The sequence below is a fragment of the Setaria italica genome, chromosome III, assembly GCF_000263155.2.
Source record: "Setaria italica strain Yugu1 chromosome III, Setaria_italica_v2.0, whole genome shotgun sequence".
NCBI classification, from domain to species: Eukaryota; Viridiplantae; Streptophyta; class Magnoliopsida; order Poales; family Poaceae; genus Setaria; species Setaria italica.
The window spans coordinates 49,396,691-49,421,968 of NC_028452.1; the positions used below are offsets into that span (position 1 = coordinate 49,396,691).

The 25,278-nt window shown below is 50.3% G+C and overlaps 3 protein-coding genes and 1 pseudogene across 3 annotated transcripts in view; 2 read left to right on the forward strand and 2 right to left on the reverse strand.

Annotated features, from left to right (window-relative positions):
- LOC101781590 (putative pentatricopeptide repeat-containing protein At1g10330) overlaps nucleotides 1-6,156 on the forward strand; it is a 6,949-nt gene extending 793 nt beyond the window's left edge. The window contains 4 exon segments of the mRNA XM_022824805.1: nucleotides 1-20; nucleotides 23-845; nucleotides 1,102-1,338; nucleotides 5,647-6,156. The exon segment at nucleotides 1-20 is cut by the window's left edge and continues 793 nt beyond it. Coding sequence (XP_022680540.1) covers nucleotides 1-20; nucleotides 23-753 — 751 coding nt within the window. The 3' untranslated portion in view covers nucleotides 754-845; nucleotides 1,102-1,338; nucleotides 5,647-6,156.
- On the reverse strand, nucleotides 1,854-5,147 carry LOC101782000 (wall-associated receptor kinase 1). Its single transcript, XM_004964149.4, has 3 exons — nucleotides 4,221-5,147; nucleotides 3,544-3,723; nucleotides 1,854-3,247 (listed from the first exon to the last, which is right to left on the reverse strand). The coding sequence occupies exons 1-3, from the start codon at nucleotides 5,134-5,136 to the stop codon at nucleotides 2,085-2,087; spliced, it is 2,259 nt and encodes a 752-aa protein (XP_004964206.3). The 5' UTR covers nucleotides 5,137-5,147; the 3' UTR covers nucleotides 1,854-2,084.
- Nucleotides 6,157-10,452: 4,296 nt separating the features above from the next.
- On the reverse strand, nucleotides 10,453-12,443 carry LOC101777825 (protein kinase PINOID). Its single transcript, XM_004963161.3, has 2 exons — nucleotides 11,680-12,443; nucleotides 10,453-11,570 (listed from the first exon to the last, which is right to left on the reverse strand). Exons 1-2 carry the CDS (start codon nucleotides 12,372-12,374, stop codon nucleotides 10,754-10,756), a joined length of 1,512 nt encoding a protein of 503 aa, XP_004963218.2. The 5' UTR covers nucleotides 12,375-12,443; the 3' UTR covers nucleotides 10,453-10,753.
- A 2,555-nt stretch (nucleotides 12,444-14,998) lies between these two features.
- On the forward strand, nucleotides 14,999-24,744 carry LOC111256783 (annotated as a pseudogene).
- The last annotated feature ends 534 nt before the right edge of the window (nucleotides 24,745-25,278 follow it).

Sequence of the window (25,278 nt, forward strand, 5' to 3'; positions counted from 1 at the left end):
TAGTGTGCTCTCGGCCTGTGCCACCTTGATGGTGCCGAGGGGCTTGCCGCGGGGGTGGCTGTCCACGCATACCTTGTCCGTCATGAGCTTGACCTCACAGCGTTCCTTGGCACAGCTGTGGTTGACATGTATGGGAAGCATGGGAGGCTTGGCTGCTGTAGGAGTGCTTTTGATGCTGTCCACAAGAAGGAGGTTTGCACATGGAATGCGCTGTTGTCGGCACTGGCTAATCATGGGATGGAGACTGAAGCGCTGGTGAAGTTCGACATGATGAGGGCTGAAGACTTCTTGCCAAATCAGATAACCTTCCTGGCCCTTCTGACGGCTTGTGCTCGTGCAGGGTTGGTGGAGGTTGGGTTATACTGGTTCGAGGCAATGGTTGCCGAATACAAAGTGACACCATTGATGGTCCATTATGGATGTTTTGTGGACCTCCTAGGCCGTGATGGCCGCTTTGTGGAAGCCATTCAGGTTATAGAGAGGATGCCCTTTGTGCCTGATGCTTCTGTTTTGGGTGCTCTTCTTGGGGCTTGCAAGCTCCATGGAAATGTGGAACTTGCTGTGGAGATTGGGCAGAAACTGATAGCTCTTGGCCCCCAGCAATCTGGTCGGTATGTGACCATTAGGAATGTCTATTTAGAAGATGGGAATTGGCATGCTGGCGCAAGAATGGGAGAGGTGATGCAAGAGGTTGGAATCAAGAAGACAGTAGGGCAGAGCAGTGTGGTGCTTCATGGTACTGTCATTCCTTGATTATTGTTCATTGCAAAACATGCTGGTCAGGAACGGATACACTTCGACGATTTTTAACATGCGTTTCTTCACATTGGTCCTGTCCCACATGGGTATGTAACTTCAAAGCGATGCAAGTACCAAACATTCACTGCTTAGGCTGCTCTTAATCATGCATGACTCCCTTAATCAGTAGTTGAGATAAACCATACTCCCACCATGGAAAGCTTGTGGTAATTTTGCAACATAGGTGTCTCAAAACTAAAATTTAATGACTTCACCATACATGATCTAGTTTGCTGATTATTGAATTTGCATTATGTGTGTGAAGCTATTGAAAAGCTGTGCAACATGTGTTTCTTGTTGCAGTAGAGAAGCAGCACTGAGATGTTGAGTTGATCACAGTGGTAACAGTAACGCAATTGGATTGCAACTCAGAACCCATGATTGGATAGCGAGGAGGAAATTAAGCTGCTTAGCCACCCACATGAAGAAGAGGCATAGATGTGATGTCAGTTGCCTGGGAGCTCCAACTCCAAGCAAGATTCCAGGAGTCCAGGTGGACCAAGGAGCTTAAGGAATCGCACACTTCAGCCTTCAAGCCAGGTAAATTTGCTCCATGTATCCAGATAAACAGCTCTTCTGTGGTATAGAACTGAAGACATTTTTACTATTTGGAACAATAGAGTTCCCTATTCCAACTTGCTTGGGACTAAAAGGCTTTGTTTTTGGTAAAAAACAATAGAATTACCTTGATCAGGAAAAACAAACTGAACTCAGTTCGGTGCATAGACTGAAGAAATAACTTCACTTTGACTGTTCATCTGAAAATGTTGAAATGGCAAGGTTTTTTAAGAGCAGGAGTCCCACTTAGTCTGGAAGAGGTATTTAAGGAGACACTTATCCGAACTAAAAGAATTGATGAATGTTTATTATGCAGTCCTTTTAGTTGATTTGACCCAAGGGCCAAACAAAATTCTCTTTCCAGGTCAGGCACCTCCCTTTTGTTTCTAAATTCGCAGATGGTAAGGTCATTGCTGGTTTTCACCTAAAGATGTGTTAAAACTCAAGCTGGGTAAGTGGGTATTCATGTACAAATTACTACATGTAGATATCATACATGATAAAACAACATGGGTAGTTGTATGCTTGCAGTGATGTATCATACATATCAATTCAAAAGGCAGAATTTTGTAAATGTTGCATCATATCCTACGCAGTGTGTTGTGGAAACAGCTTAATAATTACTATGTACTTTTATAATTTTACATACATCAGCAAGTACCATACACAAGTATCCAGAGTAGCAGTATCTTTAAAGAAAAAGGTGTAGAAGTATCGTGTTGCAAGATCTATGCAAAGATCAGCGTAGATGTCTCCATGCTGGAGTATGTCATTTCGTCCAAAGGGGCAACCAGTGACGGTGATCCTCCATGGTTGTTTGCATAATGACTGTCTTCGCAATCACTACTTGCGTCCATGTGGAGCCTCCTCAACATTTGTAGGCGCTCTGCAACTTCCTTCATTGTTGGCCTGTCATCTCCACTTGGGCATAGGCAGCGCACTGCTAGTTGGGCCAGCTTCTCAAGCACCTCCATAACTGCCTCATCTAGAATTTCAGTGTCTATCATAACTCGGTGCTTATTATGACGGAACATTAAGAGAAAGATATAAGACAATGATTTTTTTTCGTTGAACTTATCAGCAAACATAGCCCTTTTTCTTGTGATCAACTCCAGAAGAACTACTCCGAAACTGTAGACATCACTTTTCTCTGTCAACTGATGACTGATAAAGCTCTCAGGGTCAAGATAGCCAAGTGTTCCTTGTACAAACATGATGAACTCACTTTCCTCCATGGACTTCTGTGCTGATGCTCCGAAATCTGCGATCTTTGCATTGTGCTGATCATCCAACAGGATATTGGCAGATTTGACATCTCCGTGTAGAGTGGTGCGAGATATTGATGAATGTAAGTAAGCAAGAGCGTCTGCTGATTGTGTAGCAATCTTCAGGCGAAGATCCAAGGGGATTGGTGATGTACGATCATCACCGTGAAGGAACTTGGATAAAGTTCCATTGGAGACAAACTCATACGCCAACATTGGGACATCTATATCCAAGCAACAGCCTAGTAACCTCACGATGTTTCGGTGGTTGATTTGAGATAGAATTATTATCTCATTGACAAATTCTTCCCTGCAGTCATCATTTATTATCTTAGACTTCTTTATGGCAACCTCTTTGTGGTCATCCAAAGTTCCTCTATAGACCATTCCATGACCACCACATCCAAGTACTCGATCTTCACTATAATTGTTTGTGGCTCTCTTTACCTCCTTCTCTGTAAGAATATGAATCGTGTGAACCTTCCTTGCCCTCATTTCATCATATAACTTGAGACCTCCATTTTGTCTGAAATATTCTTCTTTCTCCATCATGTGCCTTTTCCTTTGTAATTGCATGGTGTACAAGCATGCCAAAGCCATCAACATGATTGCTGAAACACTGAGGCCTGCAAAAAAATTAACAAAGGAAAACAGATTCTAGTAAACATTGAGTACAAATTTAGAATGCAGTCTTCCTTGCTTAGGATGTATACTAATCCTGATTTCTTCCCAGGTTCATAGAACAGACATTAAAAGGGATTTTGTAAAGATTCTTTTTTTTAGGAAATAGAATTTCAGTAGAACATCTGTTATGGTATTCATTGAGGTTAATACTTAATTTCTTACCTGTGAATGTTTGTTATCACGATGTAAATCCTAGTGTAGATTAAACAGAATTGAATTGTATACACATAGTCCTTACCAATAACTAGTTTGGATGAAGCATGTATAGATTGGCATCCAAAATTTGTGCCATCAGATCTTGTTCCCATTTTGCATTTGCAAAAGTAGCTTCCTGGTGTATTGTGACAAACCCCTTTTCTACATGGATACAATTCTTCATACTTGGAATCTTGCGTGCGCAGCAAGCACTCATCTATATCTGAAGATACAAATAAACACACAAGCAATCAGATAAGTTAAACTAAACTCAAATGGATGGAAGGTTAGAAAATTTCAACAAGTAAAAAAGGTCAGTTGACTCTGTAATGATGTAAATAACTTTTCCATAACTACTCCCGAAATTAAATATTACGAAATGAATATGCAACCTACACTAGTGTTGACTCATTCTGTTACCAGTTCAGAAGTAAAAAAACAAACAAATTGATGACATGCATGGCCTGTTGTAAAAAAAATGATGACACGTGTCATGCTTGCCAGCAATTTTTTGTGTTTTTCTTAGCAGTGACAGTAGCTGAAACAAGGTGAAATTTTGATTGAATGTTTATTGATGTTGTTCATGAGATTTTGTGGAGGTTTATTAAGACATTTCAACCTCAATGCCAGTAAAAAACTGGATAGTATTCAGAGCTTGATCAGATTTTTAGAGGAGTATCCTGGAAACTCCGGACCAATTTTACTTCAGTAAACACATACCTTGGCAGCCATTCAGAATATAAGGGTTACCCTCGTATCCTTTGGAGCATTGGCATAGATACCCTGGACCATTGTTTGCACCCATGCAGTAGCTGTTTGCACTGATGCAGGCATAGCCGGGTGGTGGCTCCTTCCCCTCTACTGGGCACGAGCTGTTCCTAATGGCCCAGTCGGCGATGATGGGGGCGCCCCTCTTGGCTCTAGCGTCAATGAACGCGAGGCGGCCGATGAGGTCCTGCTGCCTGAAGCTGTACCACCCGACCTCGGCAACCATGCCATAGAAGCAAGGGTTGAAGCCCCATACCTTGCTCTGGTTCATCTCAAACATCACTCCAAAGGAAGTGAGGTTCGCAGGGATGGCAGCCTCGCAGCAGCCCATCCCAGCGCACGGTGCGCCATCAGATGTGCTGTTGACGCCTTCGCAGTAGGAGTAGCATCCAGCCACATATTGGCTTGCGGCGCCCTGGTACCCGCCGATAAGTCCTAGGGTGTTGCAACCGATGGCTGTGAATCGGTTGCGTGAAGGGGAGGGGAGAAAGGGGGTGGACTGCAGCTCATAACCCCCGATTAACTTGGTGAAAGAAGTGCTCGACGTGAAGCAGATGTGGCTGATGGGACTGAGCACACGCATCTCACCGTACTCCAGTGAGATGTTGGTGACCTCAACCACTGCTTCACCGACTGTTGGCCGCGGTGGTTGGAAGGTGTCGTTGCAGGTGACGATGAAGTAGCTGTTTATGCTTCTTGCCGCACATTGTTCGCCGATGCCAAAGGGATAGGGGATGGACACATCACCACACTTGTCGGGGCAGCCTGGCAATGACACAGAGGGCCCAGAAGAGGCTCCATCTGGCATAACCTCTGCTGGAAAGAAGATGCATAGTATGAAGAGTACTAGGACAATTGGTTCCTGCATGGTTGGATACATGGCTGGAGATCAATTGCTTTGGCAGTCTATTAGCTACACCTAGTGTGATATTAATACTGTAATGCCATCTGCTCATGATCCATGTCTGCAAACGGCATATCAGACTGGCTTAAAACGATAGGAAATTTGCCTTGTACTTTCTATTGCGACTAAGTCATAGCAAGTTGTAGTATAATACCGTCTTGGATAGGGTTGTGTACGGGATAGTCTTCCTACTGTGTAAGCTAATTACCATAAGCGGTACTATCAGAGTACGTTAACACGTAGAGACTTTTACAGAAAGAAAATGTAAAAGGTGGATGCAATCACAATCTTCTATGGATCCCACTTGCTAACAGAAACAGATGGAACAAGAGAAGTATTCGAACATGAGTGGTTAAGTCAACCATATGACAAATGGACATATCTTGATTTGGTTTCGTCGTCAATGGGCAAGCTCTATTCTGTGCTGTAAATGCAGAGATGTTTCTGATTTTTTTTTATTTATCTTTGTTTCAGGAAACCAAGTAACACGAGGTTGAAGGGAGAACAATTGCCTGCACTTCGCACATTGGATCTTCTTTGCTTAATCTTGTAGCGAAGGGTGCGCCATGCCTTTTCAGAAGTATCCTGCAGTACCTTTTTCGGAAGGGAAAATCGTCCTTACCGAAGGTCAGTATCTGTACTCTGTAAACTAAAACTGGATGCGGTAACAGCAACAGAGGCTTTGCTTCCATCTTTGAGAGGCCTGTTGACGCTTTTGTTGTAGAAAATCCTTTTGGGCAACATTTCGATGTAAATGTTCGGTAGAGAAGAGAACAGATGGGGAAGAAGGTGGTTGTACTGCCTGGGAAATTACCTGCTCAGTTTGTATACTGATGGATGCCCTCAAGAAAAACAAGAAGGTTTGTATACTGATGGAGTTTGGCTCCGAAGATCAGTGTAATATGGGCCGCCAGATACTGCTGTGCCGGCCTGGGTTATGATATTTGGGTTGGGCCTTGCACTTCCAGCCCAAAGTCCGCTCCATAAAAGCTCAGCCAGCACTCTCTCACTGTGGTGCCAACATCTAAGGGTGCGTTTGGTTCGATGGATGAAGTGGGACGGGACGGGACGATCCCACTTCGTCCCATGTTTGGTTTGGAGACAGGTGGGATGGGGACATCCCTATGAGGGAATATACCCTCCAGATGTGGGATGCTCCCATCCCACCAAAACGAGCGGACGGGGGCATCCCACTTCGCCCCCGTCACGCGCCGTTTGCGCGGGCGAGCTCCGGGCGGGCGTGACCGGCGCGGGCGGGACCTCCGCCGCGGCCGGCGCGGGCGGGCGCGGCCGGCGCGGGCGGGAGCTCCGCCGCGGGCGCGGCCGGCCCCTGAGATTCGGCAGTTAGTATGACAGGTGGGTCCCACGAACGGTGTTAACAGAAGGAGAAAACGGTGCTCGTCCCGTCTGTCGCAATCTCTCCAACCAAACAAAAAATTGGGACGACCTCATCCCATTCAACCAAACAAGAAATGGGATCATCCCATCCCGAAAAATTGGGATGGGACTGTCCCGTTCTACATTGTCTCCCAACCAAACGCAAAGCATGGCAAATGGCATCCGACGACCATGGATCGCACAGGACAACACGATCCGACCTCCATGCTGACCTCGCCGCTCGACCTGGGGATTGGTAATGGCGTCACAGGCGTCGGGTCCACCTTGTCAGCCCCTACCGGGCCCTACCCCCCAGCCCCAGCCGCGCGTGCGTACGAACGTGTCATTGCGCAGCCCTAGGCTACGCGTCTACGCCTACGATCCTTTCCTGCTGGGTACTAGAGCACAGCACAGTACTCCACGTAGCAGCTAGCGCCAAGAAGGCTGGTAGCCTAGCTGATGATGCGACGTGCTCAAGCAACGCGCCATGGCTCCAGTTTCCTCTCATCTTCCCATGCAGCTTTTTGGCTCTGCTGCATGCCCAATGAAGTCGAGGCCATGTTTAGTTACTCCCAACTCCCAACTTTGACACTATGCAAAAAGAAGATTCTCCATCACATCAAACTTGCGGTACATGCATGGAGTACTAAATGTAGATGAAATTAAAAACTAATTGCACAGTTTTGTTGTACTTTGCGAGACGAATCTTTTGAGCCTAATTAGTCAATATTTGGACAATAATTCACAAATACAAACGAAACGCTACAGTGTGCTACAGTGCTGTAACAGTAATTTAGCACCCCCAAATTCGCCAAACTAAACACGGCCCGAGATGGCCGGGGGTCATGGGTGGAGAAGCTCTGCTCCGTGCTCTGTGCACTGTGCTCTGCGCAGCCGCGCAGGGTTCGAGGTCGGACGTGAGGAGGCGAGCAGGCTTTTCCTATCCGCATGCCGCTGCGGGCTGCGTCCGCGCCGTGCCTTCAGACTTTTGATGAGCATGCTGAGCTCCTTCCTCCTCTACTCCATCCAGCACGAGCTGCCTGCGTTCCTAGGCTGATGCTGATCCTAGGCCTGCGCCAGGCGTTGCACTGCATGGTGATCGATAGCCGCGAGCTTTTTACAGGCAGCCTCGCCTGCCTCGCGCTGCTGCGGCCATGCAATGACATCAGGAACCGCAATCTAGTGCTTGTCCTTTTCTCCTAAGAGTAGCAGTGAGACCAGCCGCGCCAGCAAAACTGACCTGCGGCCATGGCGATCGAGCTCGATGACGAGCCTCTGCCCCGTCGTAATCGATGCCGGTTGGAGCTCCAGTAAAAGCGATCCTGCACTAGCCGCTCGGTTATAAATGCCTGCCCAAGCCCAATCGAGTGCCAATTCAGCCGGAGTAACATGCAGCTTTTAACCTTCAATTCCCACCGCCATTGTTTGCTCATCGAGCTCTCAAGCAGCATCGCACTCGCTGATTCGCACCTTCAGAAAATTACCCCGTACCAACAGGCAGCCGCACGTCAAAGCCCTTGTTTACTTCACCCCCAACTCCCAACTTTGGCACTATGCAAAAAGAAGATTCCCCATCACATCAAACTTGCGGTACATGCATGGAGTACTAAATGTAGATGAAATTAAAAATTAATTGCACAGTTTTGTTGTACTTTGCGAGACGAATCTTTTGAGCCTAATTAGTCAATGTTTGGACAATAATTCACAAATACAAACGAAACGCTACAGTGTGCTAGTACCAGCACAGTAATTTGGCACATCCCAATTTGACCAACTAAACAAGGCCAAAATCACACGCAGGGCCGCCTTCTTTTACCGCGAAGTGAAGTTTCCACAGCCCCGTGTCCCGTCCCGTCCCGTCCTCGCCGCGGCCCCAATCCAGGCGAATTTCATTGCCGGGTTTGGGGTCAAAACCCCAAGCAGGTCTGCGACTGCACCAATGGCGCATGCGGATCAGCAGACATCAGAGCACAGCTTCAGAGTTCAGACAGACCCGTTCGCGTGCATGGCCAGGCCCCGGGCCTGGCCGCTTGGGCTGGCGCGTTGGCGCAGGCTTATGGCGGTTGCTTCGTGCTGGGATGAGCCGCGGGTCACGTCACAGCACTGTGCGAAGCCTCTGCTGTCTGCAGCTCCGGATTAATGTCGGATGGATGCTCAGTAGCTCACCATGTGTGGTCTGCACTTCTGGAGTCTGGAGTGGAGGAGCCGGCCAAGAACAACTGGCCCAAGCCCCGAGGGTTCGCCATGGCTGGATCTCGAGGTCGCTCCAGCCTATGGCCAATGCAGAGAGGACACTTCCAAGCACGGTGCTAGTGTGGCACGCCACCGGAACTCCCGTTTCGGATGCTTCGGCCGTTCGGCGCCGGCGAGCCGTCCGATTGGTCGCTGGACGTAGGCCGGCGACCCCGGGGCCCCCCGACAACGATGGACCGATCGGCGGGGGAAAGGGCTCCGCGACGGCGACGCCCGCCGGCATCGGCAACCGCTGCTACCTGCCCGATCGGTCCCCGTCCACCGGTCCCGTCCTTCGCGGGCGCCCCTGCCTGCCTGCCTGAGCTGAAACCTGCAGCTGCGGCGGCAAGCTGGTGCACCGGCACACGCAACAGCTGCAAGCGCCGTGGCGTGGTCGCCGCGCCATGGGGCCCCTCCCCCCTGCAGGGCATGCAGGCAGGCAGGCAGGCAGCAGCCGCTCCCGGCACGTGATCGCCACTCAGCCCTTGGCTATCTCTCTAACCAACCTGTTCATCGAGAGCAATAGTTCTCACCGTCTTTTAGAAAAACGAAAAGAAAAGAAACTCTCCCCAGGTATTGACCAGTGCCTCAGTCACATGTATTAGTGGGTTTAAACAAAATAAAATACTAGAAGTCCACATATATTCCGAAAAGAATATATCCTTTGGTTAGAAACTTAGAACCAGTGTACCTACAAATAACAATTGAATGTATCGTTTTCGCAGGCCAATGTTTCTTCTTGAAAACTAACTGCCTCGAACCAATCATCTCCAATATCGATCTGATTATTCATGGCTAAGCACTCGTCCAGATTCGTAATTCTTTCTAGGATAGATGGAGTATTTTTCTTATAAACGGACGGAGTAGCTCATAACAAATTTGCAATAACTTTTCCTGCTACCTCTTTAGCAAAAGTTACAATGATTGTTCGTTCAATGCACCTAGTTTGCATCAAGACAAAGATGTACAAACATCTTTGTAAGGTTCACACGTATATCCAGATTCAAACTTTACAAATTTTTTACCAATAATTTAACTAACATTTTTTTATTTTTAAATATAAACTTATTTATAATCAAATGTACTCTCGAAATTTAGGAGACATATCAAATCATATCACACGCCTGTGTCAAATCGTATCACATCTTTGTAAAGATAAACGAGGAAGTACTACCCAAACGTTGTCAGAAATTCTGCAGTAAACTACCCGTCCTTGCTGGGGACTGCCGCAAATCTCCCCAGCAAGCAAAACCACTCCATCACCCAGGCCAGGCTGCCCCCGACAGGCACACCAACCAACCCAAGCAAAGCCTGGACGAGGCGTCTCCGGGAGACAGGTCAACACCCGCCATTAATGTAATCGCCTACCCAAGCGCCCTGCTTACCGGACAAAGTCCAACACCCATGTGACCCCTGTTCCAATCAGCTGGAGATCATTGATGCCAAGTCAGCTCGGCCATCAACCACGGCGTGCCTCGGAAACCAGCGACAGAGTTTGATTTAGGCCATGTTTAGTTACTCCCAACTCCCAACTTTGACACTATGCAAAAAGAAGATTCCCCATCACATCAAATTTGCGGTACATGCATGGAGTACTAAATGTAGATGAAATTAAAAACTAATTGCATAGTTTTGTTGTACTTTGCGAGACGAATCTTTTGAGCCTAATTAGTCAATATTTGGACAATAATTCACAAATACAAACGAAACGCTACAGTGTGCTACAGTGCTGTAGCAGTAATTTGGCACCTCCCAAATTCCCCAACTAAACACGGCCTTAGCTCAAGGGTTCGAGGGTTCGTGCTCGATTAGACTAATGATGGCACACTACAAGGGATTAAACTAGCTACTTGCTATTACTAGATTATATAAACGCTGTGTACAATGGTGACTGATGCTCGCTAGGTCAATGCGTGACGTCGCGGCCGGGGGGGCGTGTCTCCCGCCGGCAATGGCACCGCCGGACGGTCGGTCAGAAGAGGTCGAACCGCGCGTCCGCCGTCGGCATCGGCTTCTTGCGGGGCAGCGTAGAACCCGGCGTCGTCGCCGGCGGCGGCGGCGCCGCGTGGCAGGACTGGGACCGGTGCAGGGGCGACGAGCCGGGGACGACGGGCGGGCGGGAGGCCCGGAGGAGCGCGAAGTTGAGGCCTTTGAAGAAGGGGTGCGCCTTCACGTCGGCGGCGCCGCGGCGGGAGCCGAGGCGGTGGGCCGGGTCCTTGTCGAGGAGGCGGGCGATAAGGTCCCTGGCCGCGGCGTCGGCGGGGCCGCAGGAGCCCGACCCGGGCGGGAACGCGAGCGGGCGGCGCGCGATGTTGCGGAGCGTGGACTCGTTGTCGGCGCCGGCGAACGGGGTGCGCCCGTGGAGGAGCTCGTAGAGGAACACGCCGTAGGCCCACCAGTCCACGGCGGCGCCGTGGGGGCCGCCGCGGGCGACCTCGGGGGCCACGTACTCGTGCGTGCCCACGAACGAGCACGACCGCGCCTCCACCGGCTCCGCCACGAACGTCGTCGTCTGTCGCGCGGCGGCGCGGCGACGCCGGCGTTTCAACCGGAACAGGTGGTCCGGGAAGCAGGACGCGGAGGTGGATGCGTCGCCAGCGGCGGCGGCGTCGTTGCCGGCGGCGGACTCGAGCGACGGGGAGGAGGTCGACTCCAGCGACAGGTCGAAGTCGGTGAGCATGATGTGGCCGTCGGCGCGAATGAGCACGTTCTCCGGCTTGAGGTCGCGGTACACGATCCCCATCATGTGCAGGTACTCCAGCGCCAGCAGCACCTCCGCCGCGTAGAACCTGCACGTACCGCCGGCGGTCAGCATCCGTCGCTCTGGACATGACAGAAAAACTCGATCTTTGCGGCCAAGTGTAGAACGAAGTAGCAGCTAGGATGAAGTGTGCTCACCGGGCGGACGGGAGCGGGAAGCGGCGGGAGGGCATGCGGTGGCGGAGCGAGTGGAGGTCGCCGCCGGGGCAGAACTCCATGACGACGCAGGAGAAGTGGGGCGCGGCGTCGAAGTCGGCGAAGAGCGTGGGCAGGAACGGGTGGTCCAGCGCCCGGAGGATCCGCTTCTCCGCCGCCGCGCGCTCCAGCTTCTTCTTCCTCGCCACCACGCGGCGGTCCACCACCTTCATCGCGTAGAGGTGGCACGGGCTCTCCCTTCCGGCCGCGGCCGCGGGGGAGCGGAGGCGGCAGAGGTAGACGGTCCCGATGTCGCCGCCGCCGACGCGGCGCAGGAGCTTGAAGTCCCGTGGCCCGAGCGGCGCCGCGGACGACGTGGACGCCGCGCGGATCGCCGCCCACGCCGCGTCGCCCGACCGGTGCGGCCGCGACGCCGTCGGCGCGGGTGGCGGCGAACACGCGGCAGCGGCCAGGGCAGCGGAGGGGGAGCAGTCGAAGGAGAGGCGGGAGAGGCTGGAGCACCGCGGCAGGCTTCCGGCGCTGCTGGCCGAACTGAGGCTGGAGTTGGGCGCCGCCGTCGACGACGCCGTCTCGGCGTCCGACAGCCGGTCCTCCCCCGCCGCCGCCGCCACCTCCAGCATCGCGAGCCCCGGCGGCTTGTCGGCGAGCGCCGGGGCGGCGCGCACCGCGGCCACCATCACAGGTCTCTGTCTCGTTCGCTCGCCGAGAATTGTGAGTGACCCAGCTCGCTGGCTCGCTCGGCTGAGATTTCCTGGGTGCGTGCGGCCAAGGGAGTTGGTGACGCGGGCGCTTTATACCAGCGGCGAGCCGAGCCCACCGCCGGACCCCCCGAACGCGCAGCAGGAGTCCAAACACCGAACGGATCCAGCCACTCCGTCGCCGACACGCGGGCCCGGCGCGCTGTCACGTGGCCGGGCCGGTGCGGCTCGGGTAACGGCAGGTGGGGAAGGGCTCGTGGTCGCAGCCCCGCCGCGCACGCTGGAAGCCAGGAAGAGGACAGGCTCCGAGGCGAAGCGTGTCCGGCGGGCGGGGCGGGGCAGGGGCAGATCCGTCATTGCACGGCGCCGCAGCCTTTTATTACCGCAGTGAAGTGAAGTGAAGTGAGGCGCGCTGTTACTGGAGGTGGGGCGAGCGTGGGAGCGGCGAGGTCAAACCGGATCCGCTGCGGGCGGTGGCCGTGCGGCCGGAGCGGCAACCACCGGTCGGTGGGGGCTCCGGGGTGCTGTCCGGCATGGAGGTAGACGATGAGCGGTGACACCTGTGTCCAAGATTTGAGGCCAGATTACTGGCGCTGCATGCCGGCCTGGCCAAAAGCCTGCTGCGAGCTGCTTGATCACTGGATGAGTACGTGCAGAGTGTACGATGGCGACGCTGCCTGCTGGAGAAGCTGCACGAGACTTTGGAGCTGCTAACCTGTTGGTTAAAATTCCACAGTAAAGCAGCCATCGTGCGATCTTTACGGCTGACTAGCAAAAGTGTCTTCTATCTTGGTTTCTTCTACTCCAGTTTCCACGCATGCCCCCGACCCTCGTTGCCATTCCGGTCAACATTCTAGAAGGCAAGCGTGTAAAGCTCGAGTACGTGGGTGCAAGCAGCTAGCAGACAGGGGTTGGTTGCTTGCGCACGTAATTAGGCAGGGTGATTATTCTAGCATCATTAGTTAACTGATGGTACGTAACTTTGTCAGCGTCAACCCCGGCCCGATCGGCCGTAAAAGTCTGGGCTCTCGACTCCGGGGTCCGGAGTGAGTGAGCCACAAGGCACCGCTCCGTGGGTTCATCGGATTGTTTAGGATTTAAAGCAGCCTAGAGGTCAAAAGCGCCACATTGTTAACTCGCCTCGAATGGAGAAGCAAGAAAATACGATCTGCTCGGGTAGCGACCTGGGATACCGGACCTTTTGCAACTCTCGTACAGTACAGTAGTAGTAGGAGTGCTATGCTACGTGGACGATGGCTGGGTCAAATTTTGCTGGCTCAATTTTTGCTTTTTTTAAAAAAAAATCTTTCAACGGCTTGTTCGGCTGGACTTATAAGTCGGCTGAAAAGCTGAAACGGCTCATTTATTGTGAAAGAAAAAAACTGTTCGGTGGCTGATAAGCCGGCTGAATAAGCTGAAGCGAACATGCTGGAAAAAAAAAGAAGAAATTTTGGTGGCTCATGCCCGCCGGCCTACCTGTCATTATATTTAGCAGGTGCATGCTGATCAGTGATCACTACTGTACCTTAATCGGCTACCTTTAGTCTGGAAGAACCATTAACCTATCCCTATTTCCAAAGGCCGCGACAGCTTCATCAGCAGTGCTAGCTACTACGCAGTACGCACTAATCAAAGCCAAAAAAAAGCTATTACGTCCGTATCAAATTATTTTGTCAATGCTAACTTTTTCTCCCATTCGTCTTATTCAACTATGCGAGTAGCATTCGTTTTGTTCGTGACTTACTTTACCATTGAAAGATATTTTTACAATAAATGTTTAAATGACATGAATGGTCAAACGCCGCGAGTAAAAGTCAACAGCAACGAATATTTTGATACGGAGGGAATATTAGTAGTAGCAGATGATTGATTGATTAATTAATTAATTAATTAAGCACCAATAGGTATTGGATTTCTCCATTCCTCCTCCAACTTAATCCGGCCAGAGCTTTTAATAATTTGCTTCCCCCTGACATGGATCATGGATCCTGAAACTGGGAGTGGATATCTTCTTGCTGGTATCAAAGGTACACGACATGGAGTTGAGATCGTATCAGAGGTAGCTCCTCCGGCGCCCCGGGGATTAGGCGCCGAGTGGTTGTAAAGAGCACATGTGAAAGTGAAATGAGACGGCAGGTAGATGCCAAGGATGCAAATCCCGGACTCGGCTCCAACGTTATCTTGGCTATGTCGAGTGATGGCAGAGCGCACGGGGACGAAGAAACACCAACAGCTAGCTCACCGTCGCCGTTGTCGTCGTCCATGCGTATGATCTGCACTAGTGTTGCCAAAGATCGATGGACGGATGGGATGTAGTAGTGCGGTGGACATGGCGATGCATGGCATGGGCAAGAGCACTCCGTCCGCCCGGGAATCACGAGCCGTTGGGAGTTGAAGAAGAGCAAGAGGCCAGCCAGGGCGTGCAGGCACCGACGTGTTGTTTTTTTTTCTTTTTTTCCTTTGGCTCCTCCGATCCGGTCAAAGATTGAGCTTTCTAGCACAAGAGTCAGCCGACGACCTCTGCTTCAGCTCACTGACAAAAAGAAAAAAGAAAATCGGATCGAACAGTGAGCACGTGCTCGCGCGTACGCGTGTCCGGCGAGATGTCGTCCTCGCGGACGCGCGTCCCGACCGGCGTGCCGGCGCCCGCTCCGCCTCGCCTCGCCTGCCCCGTCGTCGGCCATATATGGCGCTGTCGGCTGCCGGTGACGCCACCCGCCGCGAGCTATACGTTTACGCGCGCGCGCAAGCGGCCGCGCATGTGCGCGGCGCCGGCGGTGTCCGCGGGCGGCACCGCCGCGGCCACGCACGCGGCAAGTGGCTGGGAGACATGCGCGCGCTGCGACGCCAGATCGATTCGTTCCTCGGATCCGGGAGTCCACGGTTTCGGACCGGGCACCTGATCTCAGGTTATTAAAAGCGGTTAAACTATGTTACGGATAGGCTGGGTATCCATACCCTCCCTCCAAATCCATACCGGGTATGAGTACAAAACTATATACCCGTTAGAAATGGAGAGGGAAGGGTACGGGGAGAGTACGATCAATCAATTGGATATGTATATATATGTATATATATATATATGTAGTATAGAGTTAATTATCCATTGGATATGGGTGGGATTGGGAAAGGTAAGGAGTGGATAATAATTATTTGGATTTGGGCGTGAACAAGAGTGGATTTGCATATACCCTCCCAGTGGCAGGCCGGACAGAAATTTGCTTCTCCAACATTTACTGATTTTGCACCGCAAATTTAGGTTAACAAGTTTGGATCATCACGCCCACGGATTACAAGATGACTATTTCGAAAATGCTTATATTTATGAATGGAGGGAGTACTTAGAGTCCATTTAGTTGGACTTTTCAACCTGTTGTGGCTTCTTCAAAAGCCAAAAGGCAACCAAAGGGGTTGGCTTTCACCCAAAGCCACAGCCAAAAGCTGCTTAGTTAATTTTTCACAGCACAGAAGAAGTTGTTGTGACCGGCTGTGAATAATTCTTTTCGCGAAATTTGCCCACCTACCACTGGTTATAGGGCGTACCTCTTTGTTCTTTCCCTATCATTTTCCCCTTTCCTCTCAATAGAGTAGCACACCACCAGAAGCACGCTAGCGTTGGGCCTTGTTCGCCGGCAGCGCATGGAGTCAGACACCGGCGTTCGGCCCTCTCCGACGGCATCCCTCTCCGACGGCAGCCCTCTCCGGCCCCCTCTTTCCTCCTCCCGCGACAAGCGTCCGCAGCATGGGTCGGCGGTGACAGACATGGCTGGCGGGCGGCAGATCAGGAGCAAGAGCGCAGGAGACCGGCGACGCACGGGGGTCGAAGCGGCAGCTGTCCTCCCACTCCGGTGGCGACCCTCTCCGACACCCTCTCTCCTCCTCTCGCATTAGCAGCAGCTAGCAGGTGCTGTTGGCGTCCTCTTGGTGGCTGGCGCTCGGCGGATCCAGAAGGAAGAGGTGCAGGAGGCCTTGATGGGTGGCCAAGATGAGCATGTCGACGGGCGAGGCCTTGACGGCAACACCTCCGCCACCGCTGAGCGCCCAACATCTTGCCCAGTCGGCAAACCTTCTATCGATGCTGATTCCTTCTCGTCTCACGAAGGGTGAAAATTTGGGTGGTGGTTCGCGGCGGCCGTCGATCACCACCTCCGTCGGCGGCACCCCTCCCCAACGCCGGCCAACCGTACTGCGCCCAACTACGTCAGCCGCCGCTGCGTCTTGCCGGAGGAAGAAGAAGGACGTCGGTGAGAGAGGGAAAGGGTTGAGTGGGGTGAACTATGAATGATACGTGGGTTCCGCTTGTAAGTGTTTCTCAAAAGCCGCGGCTGTTCCACCGAACAGCTTTTCCACAACCCACACCTCACAACGTAACTCGGAGCTATTTTTCCACAGCACACAGTTCACAACTACTCTTTCAAAAATCACGGCTAAACCAAACACACCTTTAATAAAATATGGCTGCACTGTCGAATTGATAATAGGACTGCTACCTTTACATGATTAGTTTCAATGAAGACTTTGCCAGGATAATTTGTCTGGCTAAATGGCGACCAAAAGCAGGAGCAAGTACATACGCCACGTCGCGCCAAGGACTCATCACCGGCTGATGTGCTACCTTTTTTTTTTCTTTCAATTTCCCAGTTCTTTAAACACTCTAGCTAGGGGTTTCCTTTTCTGAGACAGGGATCATCGTCTCTCCATTTGCAATTATATTGCACATCACCATGCGGATCTCTCACTCCCTTAGCTACCTTTTCATGCATATTAATTGGAAATGGACAGAGTTTTTATGCCAGATGAGGGGAAAAAATGAAAACAAAATTCACCTCCACATGATAAGAAGTTGATGAACACGCTAGCGGCAAAATTTAAAGATAGAGCACGGAATAAAGAAGCTTCTGAACATGTACATACTAGACTTCTTGTCAATACGTACGTACGTACGTATGTATGCTGCTCAACACCTTGTTTTTTGAATTTTGCTTATTTTAGCACACGAAACAGACATGGACCACTACTACACAGTACATTGTTGGGCAGGATTAATACTCAGATCAAGGAAGGAAGGACATCCCAAGTCATCACTGGACAATAACCTCAAAAGAAATGTTCACATTGCCACCACATGACTGTCTCTGCCGTCACCACGAAGCACTAGAAGTAATCTCATTTCTTTAACCTGGACAGTGGCACCTGCAGATCGACGCAACCAATGCAAAGCTAGACTAATCCTTCTGTCACCTTGCATCTAGAGAAGATCCAAGCTAGATGTGTCTGTGTAAATGCATGCATGGGGGCATTGCAAAGATCAGGATCACGATACAATAACATAATCACGGAGTAATACATGCGCATGACCTAGTGTATCCTGGTTCAGACTTGATAGCGCAGCCTAGCAAAGGAGGAATCCCAGAGAATCCTCATCAGAGAAGCTCACGGGACAGGCGCGACAAGATTCGCTGGGCTTGTAGGGGGACAGGGCCGCGCGCGGCGCAGATGACACGCACGCCTGCTCTGATTGCCTACGAACCCTACACCATTAAGCAATGCATCATCGGCACTTTGTTCAAATCAGAAGAATCTCCTGAAATCATAGGAGTATGATAGTGAGCCTGTTAGTCTGTCTCTGCAACTTTTTTTTTTTAAAAAAAACTTAGTAGGTGGTTGCATTGTTTTCCTTTGCTTTGGTTATTCAGTTTAGTTTAACTGGCTACACAGTAAAATGCACTAAGAATACGGACACTCTTTTTTTTTATAATGAGTACGAACACTCTTTTTTTTTATAATGAGTACGAACACTCTTGTTTATATACTAAGTATGTACTCGACAGTCAGCAATTTGAACTTGTGATGAGTACTGAATAATGAGTACGAACACTCTTGTTTATATACTAAGTATGTACTCTTGTTTTTTTTTCTTTTGATGCCAAGGACGTACGGCGGCGCAAAATGCGTGGAGGTTACTGTGAAATCATCGGTTGGAGAGTCTAAATGTTTGGGCTTTCAGCGGCGAGAACACATGCACGTTGAGTTAAGTAAGCCGAAACGGAAAAGGTGGCCGCACCATCACGATCGCGATCGATCTCCTAGGCTCGACCAATTCACAAAGAAATAAAGGCGCTGCGTGAGAAGCTTCATGGAGTTCCAAAGCTGCCATGCATTCTTCTTCTTCTTCTTCTTGGTTTCTCCTGCTTCTTGGATCCGTGAACTCTTATTCAGATAGAACGACCTGCGTGCATGCAGTGTGCTCTCAGTTAATCTAATCTAATATGATCTTGCCGTTCAGTAAAGGCTGGGGAGAACAATTTGTATGGACAAATGCCAATGAAAAGCTAGCTAGTACTCCCTCCGTTCTTAAATTAATATATGACGCTATTAACTTTTTACTCTAATTTTAATCACCAATATCTATTGAACGTGTTAGTTAACTAAAATAAAATGTGTATCATTATATTTATAGTCAAATGTACTTTAAATTTAACTTGTAGGTTTATCTATTTGCAAGAATATTTATAGAAAGGACGGATAGTTAAACAAATAAAAAAAAGTCAACGCCGTCATATATTTAAAAACGGAGGGGTACATAGTCCATGCATGTTAGGCCAAGGACTTCAGTCATCAGTTACTATAGGGGCTCCTTCCTTTTATTTTTCTTAAAAAAAACATGAACAGGGTTTATCCATTTGCAATGATAGTGCAGATCGCCATCATGATCGCGATCGACTGCTTCCAACTGAGTATTGGACAAATTTTGATGCCAAACGACAATGCAAAAAAAGTGTCAGCAAAAGCAAAGCTAGCTGCTGCTCCCCATGATAGGAAGGTGATGAGCAGTCATGCGTAGTTTGTGCAACCGATTCAGTCAGAGATTAAGTTATGGGGACTCGGCTCAATCATGTGTGCGAGATGTTAAAACTTGAAACTAAGCCGGCCAGCCGGGCCCATGGTTCGGCGGCTCAACAAAGTTGAGACAGAATAGTTCCTGCTGCCCTAGTGGACCTATACAGTACTACACTGTATATAGTACGATGCACATGTATGGACAGTTGGACACCCCACAAATAAGAAACTGATTCAAATGCTTTGAAAAAGGAGCGGAAAAAAGAAAAAAAAAAGAGACATGTATTCCATCATCTGTACCATATGTCTGAAAATCTCTCTCTCTCTCTCTCTCTCTCATTTCTTAGCACGGCACTAGTATTTCTTAATAATCTGCTGCAATTTGATTAAAAAATTGACTGTTAACGGAAGAGTAGACGACCTGATCACACAAGGACCGCGACTTGTTGATTAAGCAAAGATTAGTACTTGCATGTTCAGATCGAGTAAGAACAACATCCTTAGTCATCAGTGGACCATCACTTAATTAGCTGCCAACACACATGCTAAGAAGAATAATTTGTATATTGATCAGTGTACGTATCTCGGATTACCTAAGAACCCTACACCATTAAGCAAAGCGTCGCAGTTCTGAAAACCTGATTGAGCCTGCATGCCCCCTGCTTTGTCTCTGCACTCTTCTTTTCCTTTAAAAAAATTTAGCTGCTGTTCGTCCTCTAATACTTTTTTTTTAAAAAAAAGAAACTTGGATTTCAAATTAGGAGGCATCGATGGTCAGGTACAGACATGTCCACATGGCTCCTACACAAGCTAGAGAGCTCTTAGCCTCTACTTACACCGTTGCTCAGAATTTTTAATTTCCATGATACGTAAAATTTCCATGCATTACGGTACTAATCCTGAAGATAAAATTAACAATTAATGGACTATATTGATCTAGGTCATGTGCTAGTGTTGAATGTTGGGTACTGGCTGCGTGCTTTGCTCATGTCGCGTAACTCGATCGCGTTAGTGGCCACATCGTGATCGTGCTTTATTTTAGTTTAATGCATGCAGGCGTGTGCTAGCATGTACTGTTCGGTGTTCCATATAGAGGGTGTCATAAGTATAAAAGTCGTGTAAAGATTATTGTATTTGATCGTGTTTGATATGTGGGGGATGGAGTGCTTTTTTTTTTTAAAAAAAATAGAGATATTTTTGACACTGAAGGATGTTCAACGGCCTGAAAATATAAGAAAATTTTCCTTATTTGACAGTAAAGATAATTCGATTCATTTTTTGGTTGCGGAAGTTTTTTCGTTGACACGTCAAGTTTTAACTTATTCGTTATTTGATATTTTTCGTCATTTTTGTTAGTTAAGGCCGACGAAACGACCACAAAATCATCTTTAAAATTTATGAAACATCCTTTTTTTTTACTTAAAACTGCACTTTTAAAATTAAAATTACGGAAATTATGCTACTTTCGAAACGTATTTGGGGTTTTTTTTGGCACAAAAATAGTTTTGAAATATGGGGAAACACTTGGTATTACTCACGTCACGTGATGCCGTAATCTATACAATTATGTCTCATGATCAGAGAATTATTATGAGCTGTCTGTTCATTCGTCAAGAGTGTTACTCCCAACTTCCAACTTTGACACTATGCAAAAAGAAGATTCCCCATCACATCAAACTTGCGGTACATGCATGGAGTACTAAATGTAGATAAAATTAAAAAGTAATTGCACAGTTTTGTTGTACTTTGCGAGACGAATCTTTTGAGCCTAATTAGTCAATATTTGGACAATAATTCACAAATACAAACGAAACGCTACAGTGTGCTACAGTGCTGTAACAGTAATTTGGCACCTCCCAAATTCGCGAACTAAACAAGGCCTTCGTTCAATTCGGCCATGTTTAGTTACTCCCAACTCCCAACTTTGACACTATGCAAAAAGAAGATTCCCCATCACATCAAACTTGCGGTACATGCATGGAGTACTAAATGTAGATGAAATTAAAAACTAATTGCACAGTTTTGTTGTACTTTGCGAGACGAATCTTTTGAGCCTAATTAGTCAATATTTGGACAATAATTCACAAATACAAACGAAACGCTACAGTGTGCTACAGTGCTGTAACAGTAATTTGGCACCTCCCAAATTCCCTAACTAAACAAGGCCTTCCTTGAGTTGCATGTCCAAATGGTTGGGCTATCACCTTCCAAAGCAAGTGGCACAGTACTGGCTCCGTACTAGGGCTAGGGTCAAACTGGGACCCCCAAAAGCAGATTCGCAGCCATAGGGGCGATCACGAATCACGACCTGCTTGCATGCCGTGCTCCGGACCCCGGCCGAATCCCGAGGAAAAGAAGCCGCTGCGATCGGAAAGCTTCGCAGAGTTCCAACGCATGCCATTTCCTTTCCTTTTGTTTTCAATTTCCCCATCCGTACGTGCATGCACGCCTGCAGCATGCGTCGTCTCAACTCCGAACGAAGCTTCCGAGGCCAAGAAGGAAGAGACGCACTTGGAAAGAAGAGACATCAGAGGCGGCCGGCCGTGTCACGCTCGTGCGGGCTCGGGGCTCTCCTACAGCGGCGGCCAGAACCGGGGAGGCCGCCGGAGCGACGAGACGAGACGAGGCGATGCGGCGAAGGCGTGTGCGGCGGCCAGGCGCAGCCGCCGAGAACCCCCGCTACCTGATGACCTGACGCGACGACGACCGCGGCGCGGCCCCGGGCCTCTGTCGTCGTCTCTGTTCCCGAACTTGGGCTCAGCCCTAGACCTAGTGGCCTAGTGGGTGGGATGGGAAAGAATCGGTGCCGGCGGCGGGACCCGGACGGCCGGCTCTGCGCCGCGCGCCGCCCCGCGCGCACGGCTTGCCGATTCCTAGCTCCCCGTGGCGGGCTGCCTGTGGCGGAGTGAGATTCAGTAACTTTCCTCAAGCAAGTCACGTCGTAACTTACCCATCCATATCCGACGTTCAATCCTGATCCTACGGCTCCAGACGTTTCCAAGAAATATGCCCAGGACCTATCCTTTTCCCCAGCAGCTCTGTCATTCTCCTCGCCGCCGATCGCCGCCGCATTAATCCCCTTCCCCGGCGAGCTCCCGCAGTCGTTTTCCGCTCCTGAACGCCATCTTGCGCCTCAACCGTGAGCGCACGGGACTCGACGCCGGCGCCGGCCGCCGGGTCGTGGCCGCAGCATCCTCTACAAAGCGTCGTCCCCCGTGGCCGTGGCTGCTGCCCGCTGGCATGACGACGACGCCTCCACATTCCAGCCCGCAACACCGGCAGCAAGGCCAACAGCAGCTCCCGCACGGGCGAGCTTTGCCAGGTCGCCGCAGACGAGCGCCGAAATGGAGTTCTTGACGCACTAATCCGGCCAGTAGTGCCGCGAATCGTCAAAATCGAGCGCTTGCACGCCATGAATCGAGCTCCTCAAGCTGGTCTCGTCACTTCTTCCTCAATTCTCCAAGATTCGAGCTCCCAATCTACATGTGACACGAATCGATCAGTCACTTGGCCTCATCATGACCAATTCCACCAATCTCTTCAAGCAATCTGAGTTATTAATCCAGTTGGATTCCCAACAAGAACGAGCGCAGGACTCGTTCGTTGGCTTGGCCGGCCATGGGTAGGGGAAGATGAATGCAGCAGGTCCTTTGCAGCTAGCTTATCAGATACGCAGCCATCGGATCCTATTTGGAGGGTGGAAGGAAAGTCACCGAATCCGCCGGCTCCGCCTGTAGCCATGGACGCCGTTCGTGCCTGCCTCAGCTCGAGTAGACTGTACTACTACTACTGTTGGTGAGGGCGAGCTACGGAGCACGTACACGTGTGCCTCCTCCCGTGACGTCACGCGCACTGTTGCACACGCAGGCCAGGGAAGGAGGAGGGACGAGTGCGTGATGCTGCTGCTGCCTGCACGCCAGTTTTGTTTGCATTGCAGGTGTGCAAATTAAAAAAGCTCCAAAAAGGAAAAAAAATCGATGACAAACGGTCGTCACCTTGGCACAAGAGAAGGGATTGAAGGAAGAAAAAGCAGCCCACATGTGAAGGAAGAAAAGGTTAGCCCCACGCACTAACTCCCTTCCTTCCCCTCCCTCTCCATCCACGGCCCATTATTACGGTTGGGCCTCCAGCTTCTCTTCCAAGTTGCTGCGAACCAACAACGAGTGGGGTGGAATTTACCTGAAAATTCAATTTCAATTGCGCACTAGTTGGAACGGGAGCACCAGCAAAAATCATTTCCGGTCTCCCACGGGATATTTAATTAATTGCCACCATCGAAAATCACTCTTAAAATTTCGTCTACATTTTTGTCACTGGACAGAAAATTTTGTAACAGATTCGCCATTTTAGCCTCCGTGGCGTGCCATGTCACGGCTACGCGCTGGACGCCGCTCACGAAAAATCATTTCCGGTCTCCCGTGGATATTTAATTAATTGTCACGGTTAGAAATGGCGCACCTTCGAAAACCACTCTTAAAATTTCGTCTACATTTTTACCACCGGTTAGAAGATTTTGTAACAGATTCGCCATTTAGCCTCCGTAGCATGCCATGTCACGGGTACGCGCTAGACGCCGCTCGCGAAAAGACGCCGGTGCCCCTGGCCTGGCCTTGTCCATGCCCTCCCCGTCGGCGCCAACGCAAAGCGTCCTGCCGCCCCTGTCCGCCGCCGCTGGTGCTCGCCATGGAGCCGACAGCTAGGCCGACCGCATCGGCGCGCGGGCAGGACGGGCGGCTTCCGGGCCCCATCGGCGCAGCCGCGACAGGCGGCTGGCGGGACTTTCAGTCCGAGGCGGCGCTTGGCGGTTTCCACTCGACAGCGCCCCACTATTCTCCGTGTCCCCGTCGTCATCCTCCCGACGCCCAGGAGGCTCCCGCCTCTGTTCTCCTCTCCCTCTCTTAGCTGCCGCCAGATCCCAAGAGGCCATCGTCGATTCGAGCACGGGAGGCGGCCAACTACACGGGTACGATCAATGGAGGAGCTTCTCGGCCGTGGAGTAGCAAGACGCCGCCGGCAGCGACCACCACCACCACCACCACCACCACCTGGGAGGATACGACGGCCACCACCACGGCTCGGCGAGATTCGCCGTGGAGGACAAGATGGACATGCTGTGAGAGGATTTCAACGAGGAGCTCGCCCGGGCCGCGCAGCCGTGCCCGCTGACCAAGGGGACGCCGTCGTGGGCGGCGACGAAGGAGTCCTGGTTCGCTGGCGACGGCTACGAAGGCGCCGCGGAGACGCGCAAGCACGCCGTCGTCCGGCAGCGGAGGATGGGCCTGCTCATGATGCTGAGGCTGCTCAAGAAGCTGTTCCTGGCGCGCAAGTCCGGCGCCGCTCCGTCGAGGAAGTCCATGTTAAGAGCGTTAAGCAGCATAAGCAAAGTATCTGCAAGCTACACCATCTGCGCACTGTTATCTGTATTGGTCCTCTGGTGGATGATGCAGATGATGTTTTCCATCAGGTACTGCAGAATCTGAAGAGGCTACGTGTTCTCTCTATGTGCTTTTACAACAAAGAAAAATGACCTGAATCTGTTGGTGAGTTTGAAGCACCTTCGGTATTTGAACGTCAGACAAACCACAATATCAGAATTTCCTGCATCTTTGTGCACTCTTTACCACTTGCAGATCCTTCTGTTCAGTTACAGAGTTCAGAGTTTGCCTAAGAAACTATGCAATTTAAGTAAGTTACTAAGTTTTGAACCATATCGTGAAGGATCCTACAGGAAAAGACTTTATGCAGAGCTGCCTCAAATTCCTTACATAGGCAAGCTAACTTCGCTGCAAAATCTTGAAGAATTCCGTGTGCAAAAGCAGAAAGGATATGAGCCGCGACAGCTGAGGGACATGAATGGGCTTGGTGGCTGGTTATCTATTACACATCTCGAGAATGTCACTAGAAAGGATGAAGCTGCAGAGATGATGCTGCATAAGAAAAGATATCTTGAACATTTGGAACTTATCTGGAGCAATGAGAGTGACTCGCATGCTGAGGATAGTTTACATCTGGACATTCTAGAAGGTCTGAGGCCACCGGCTCA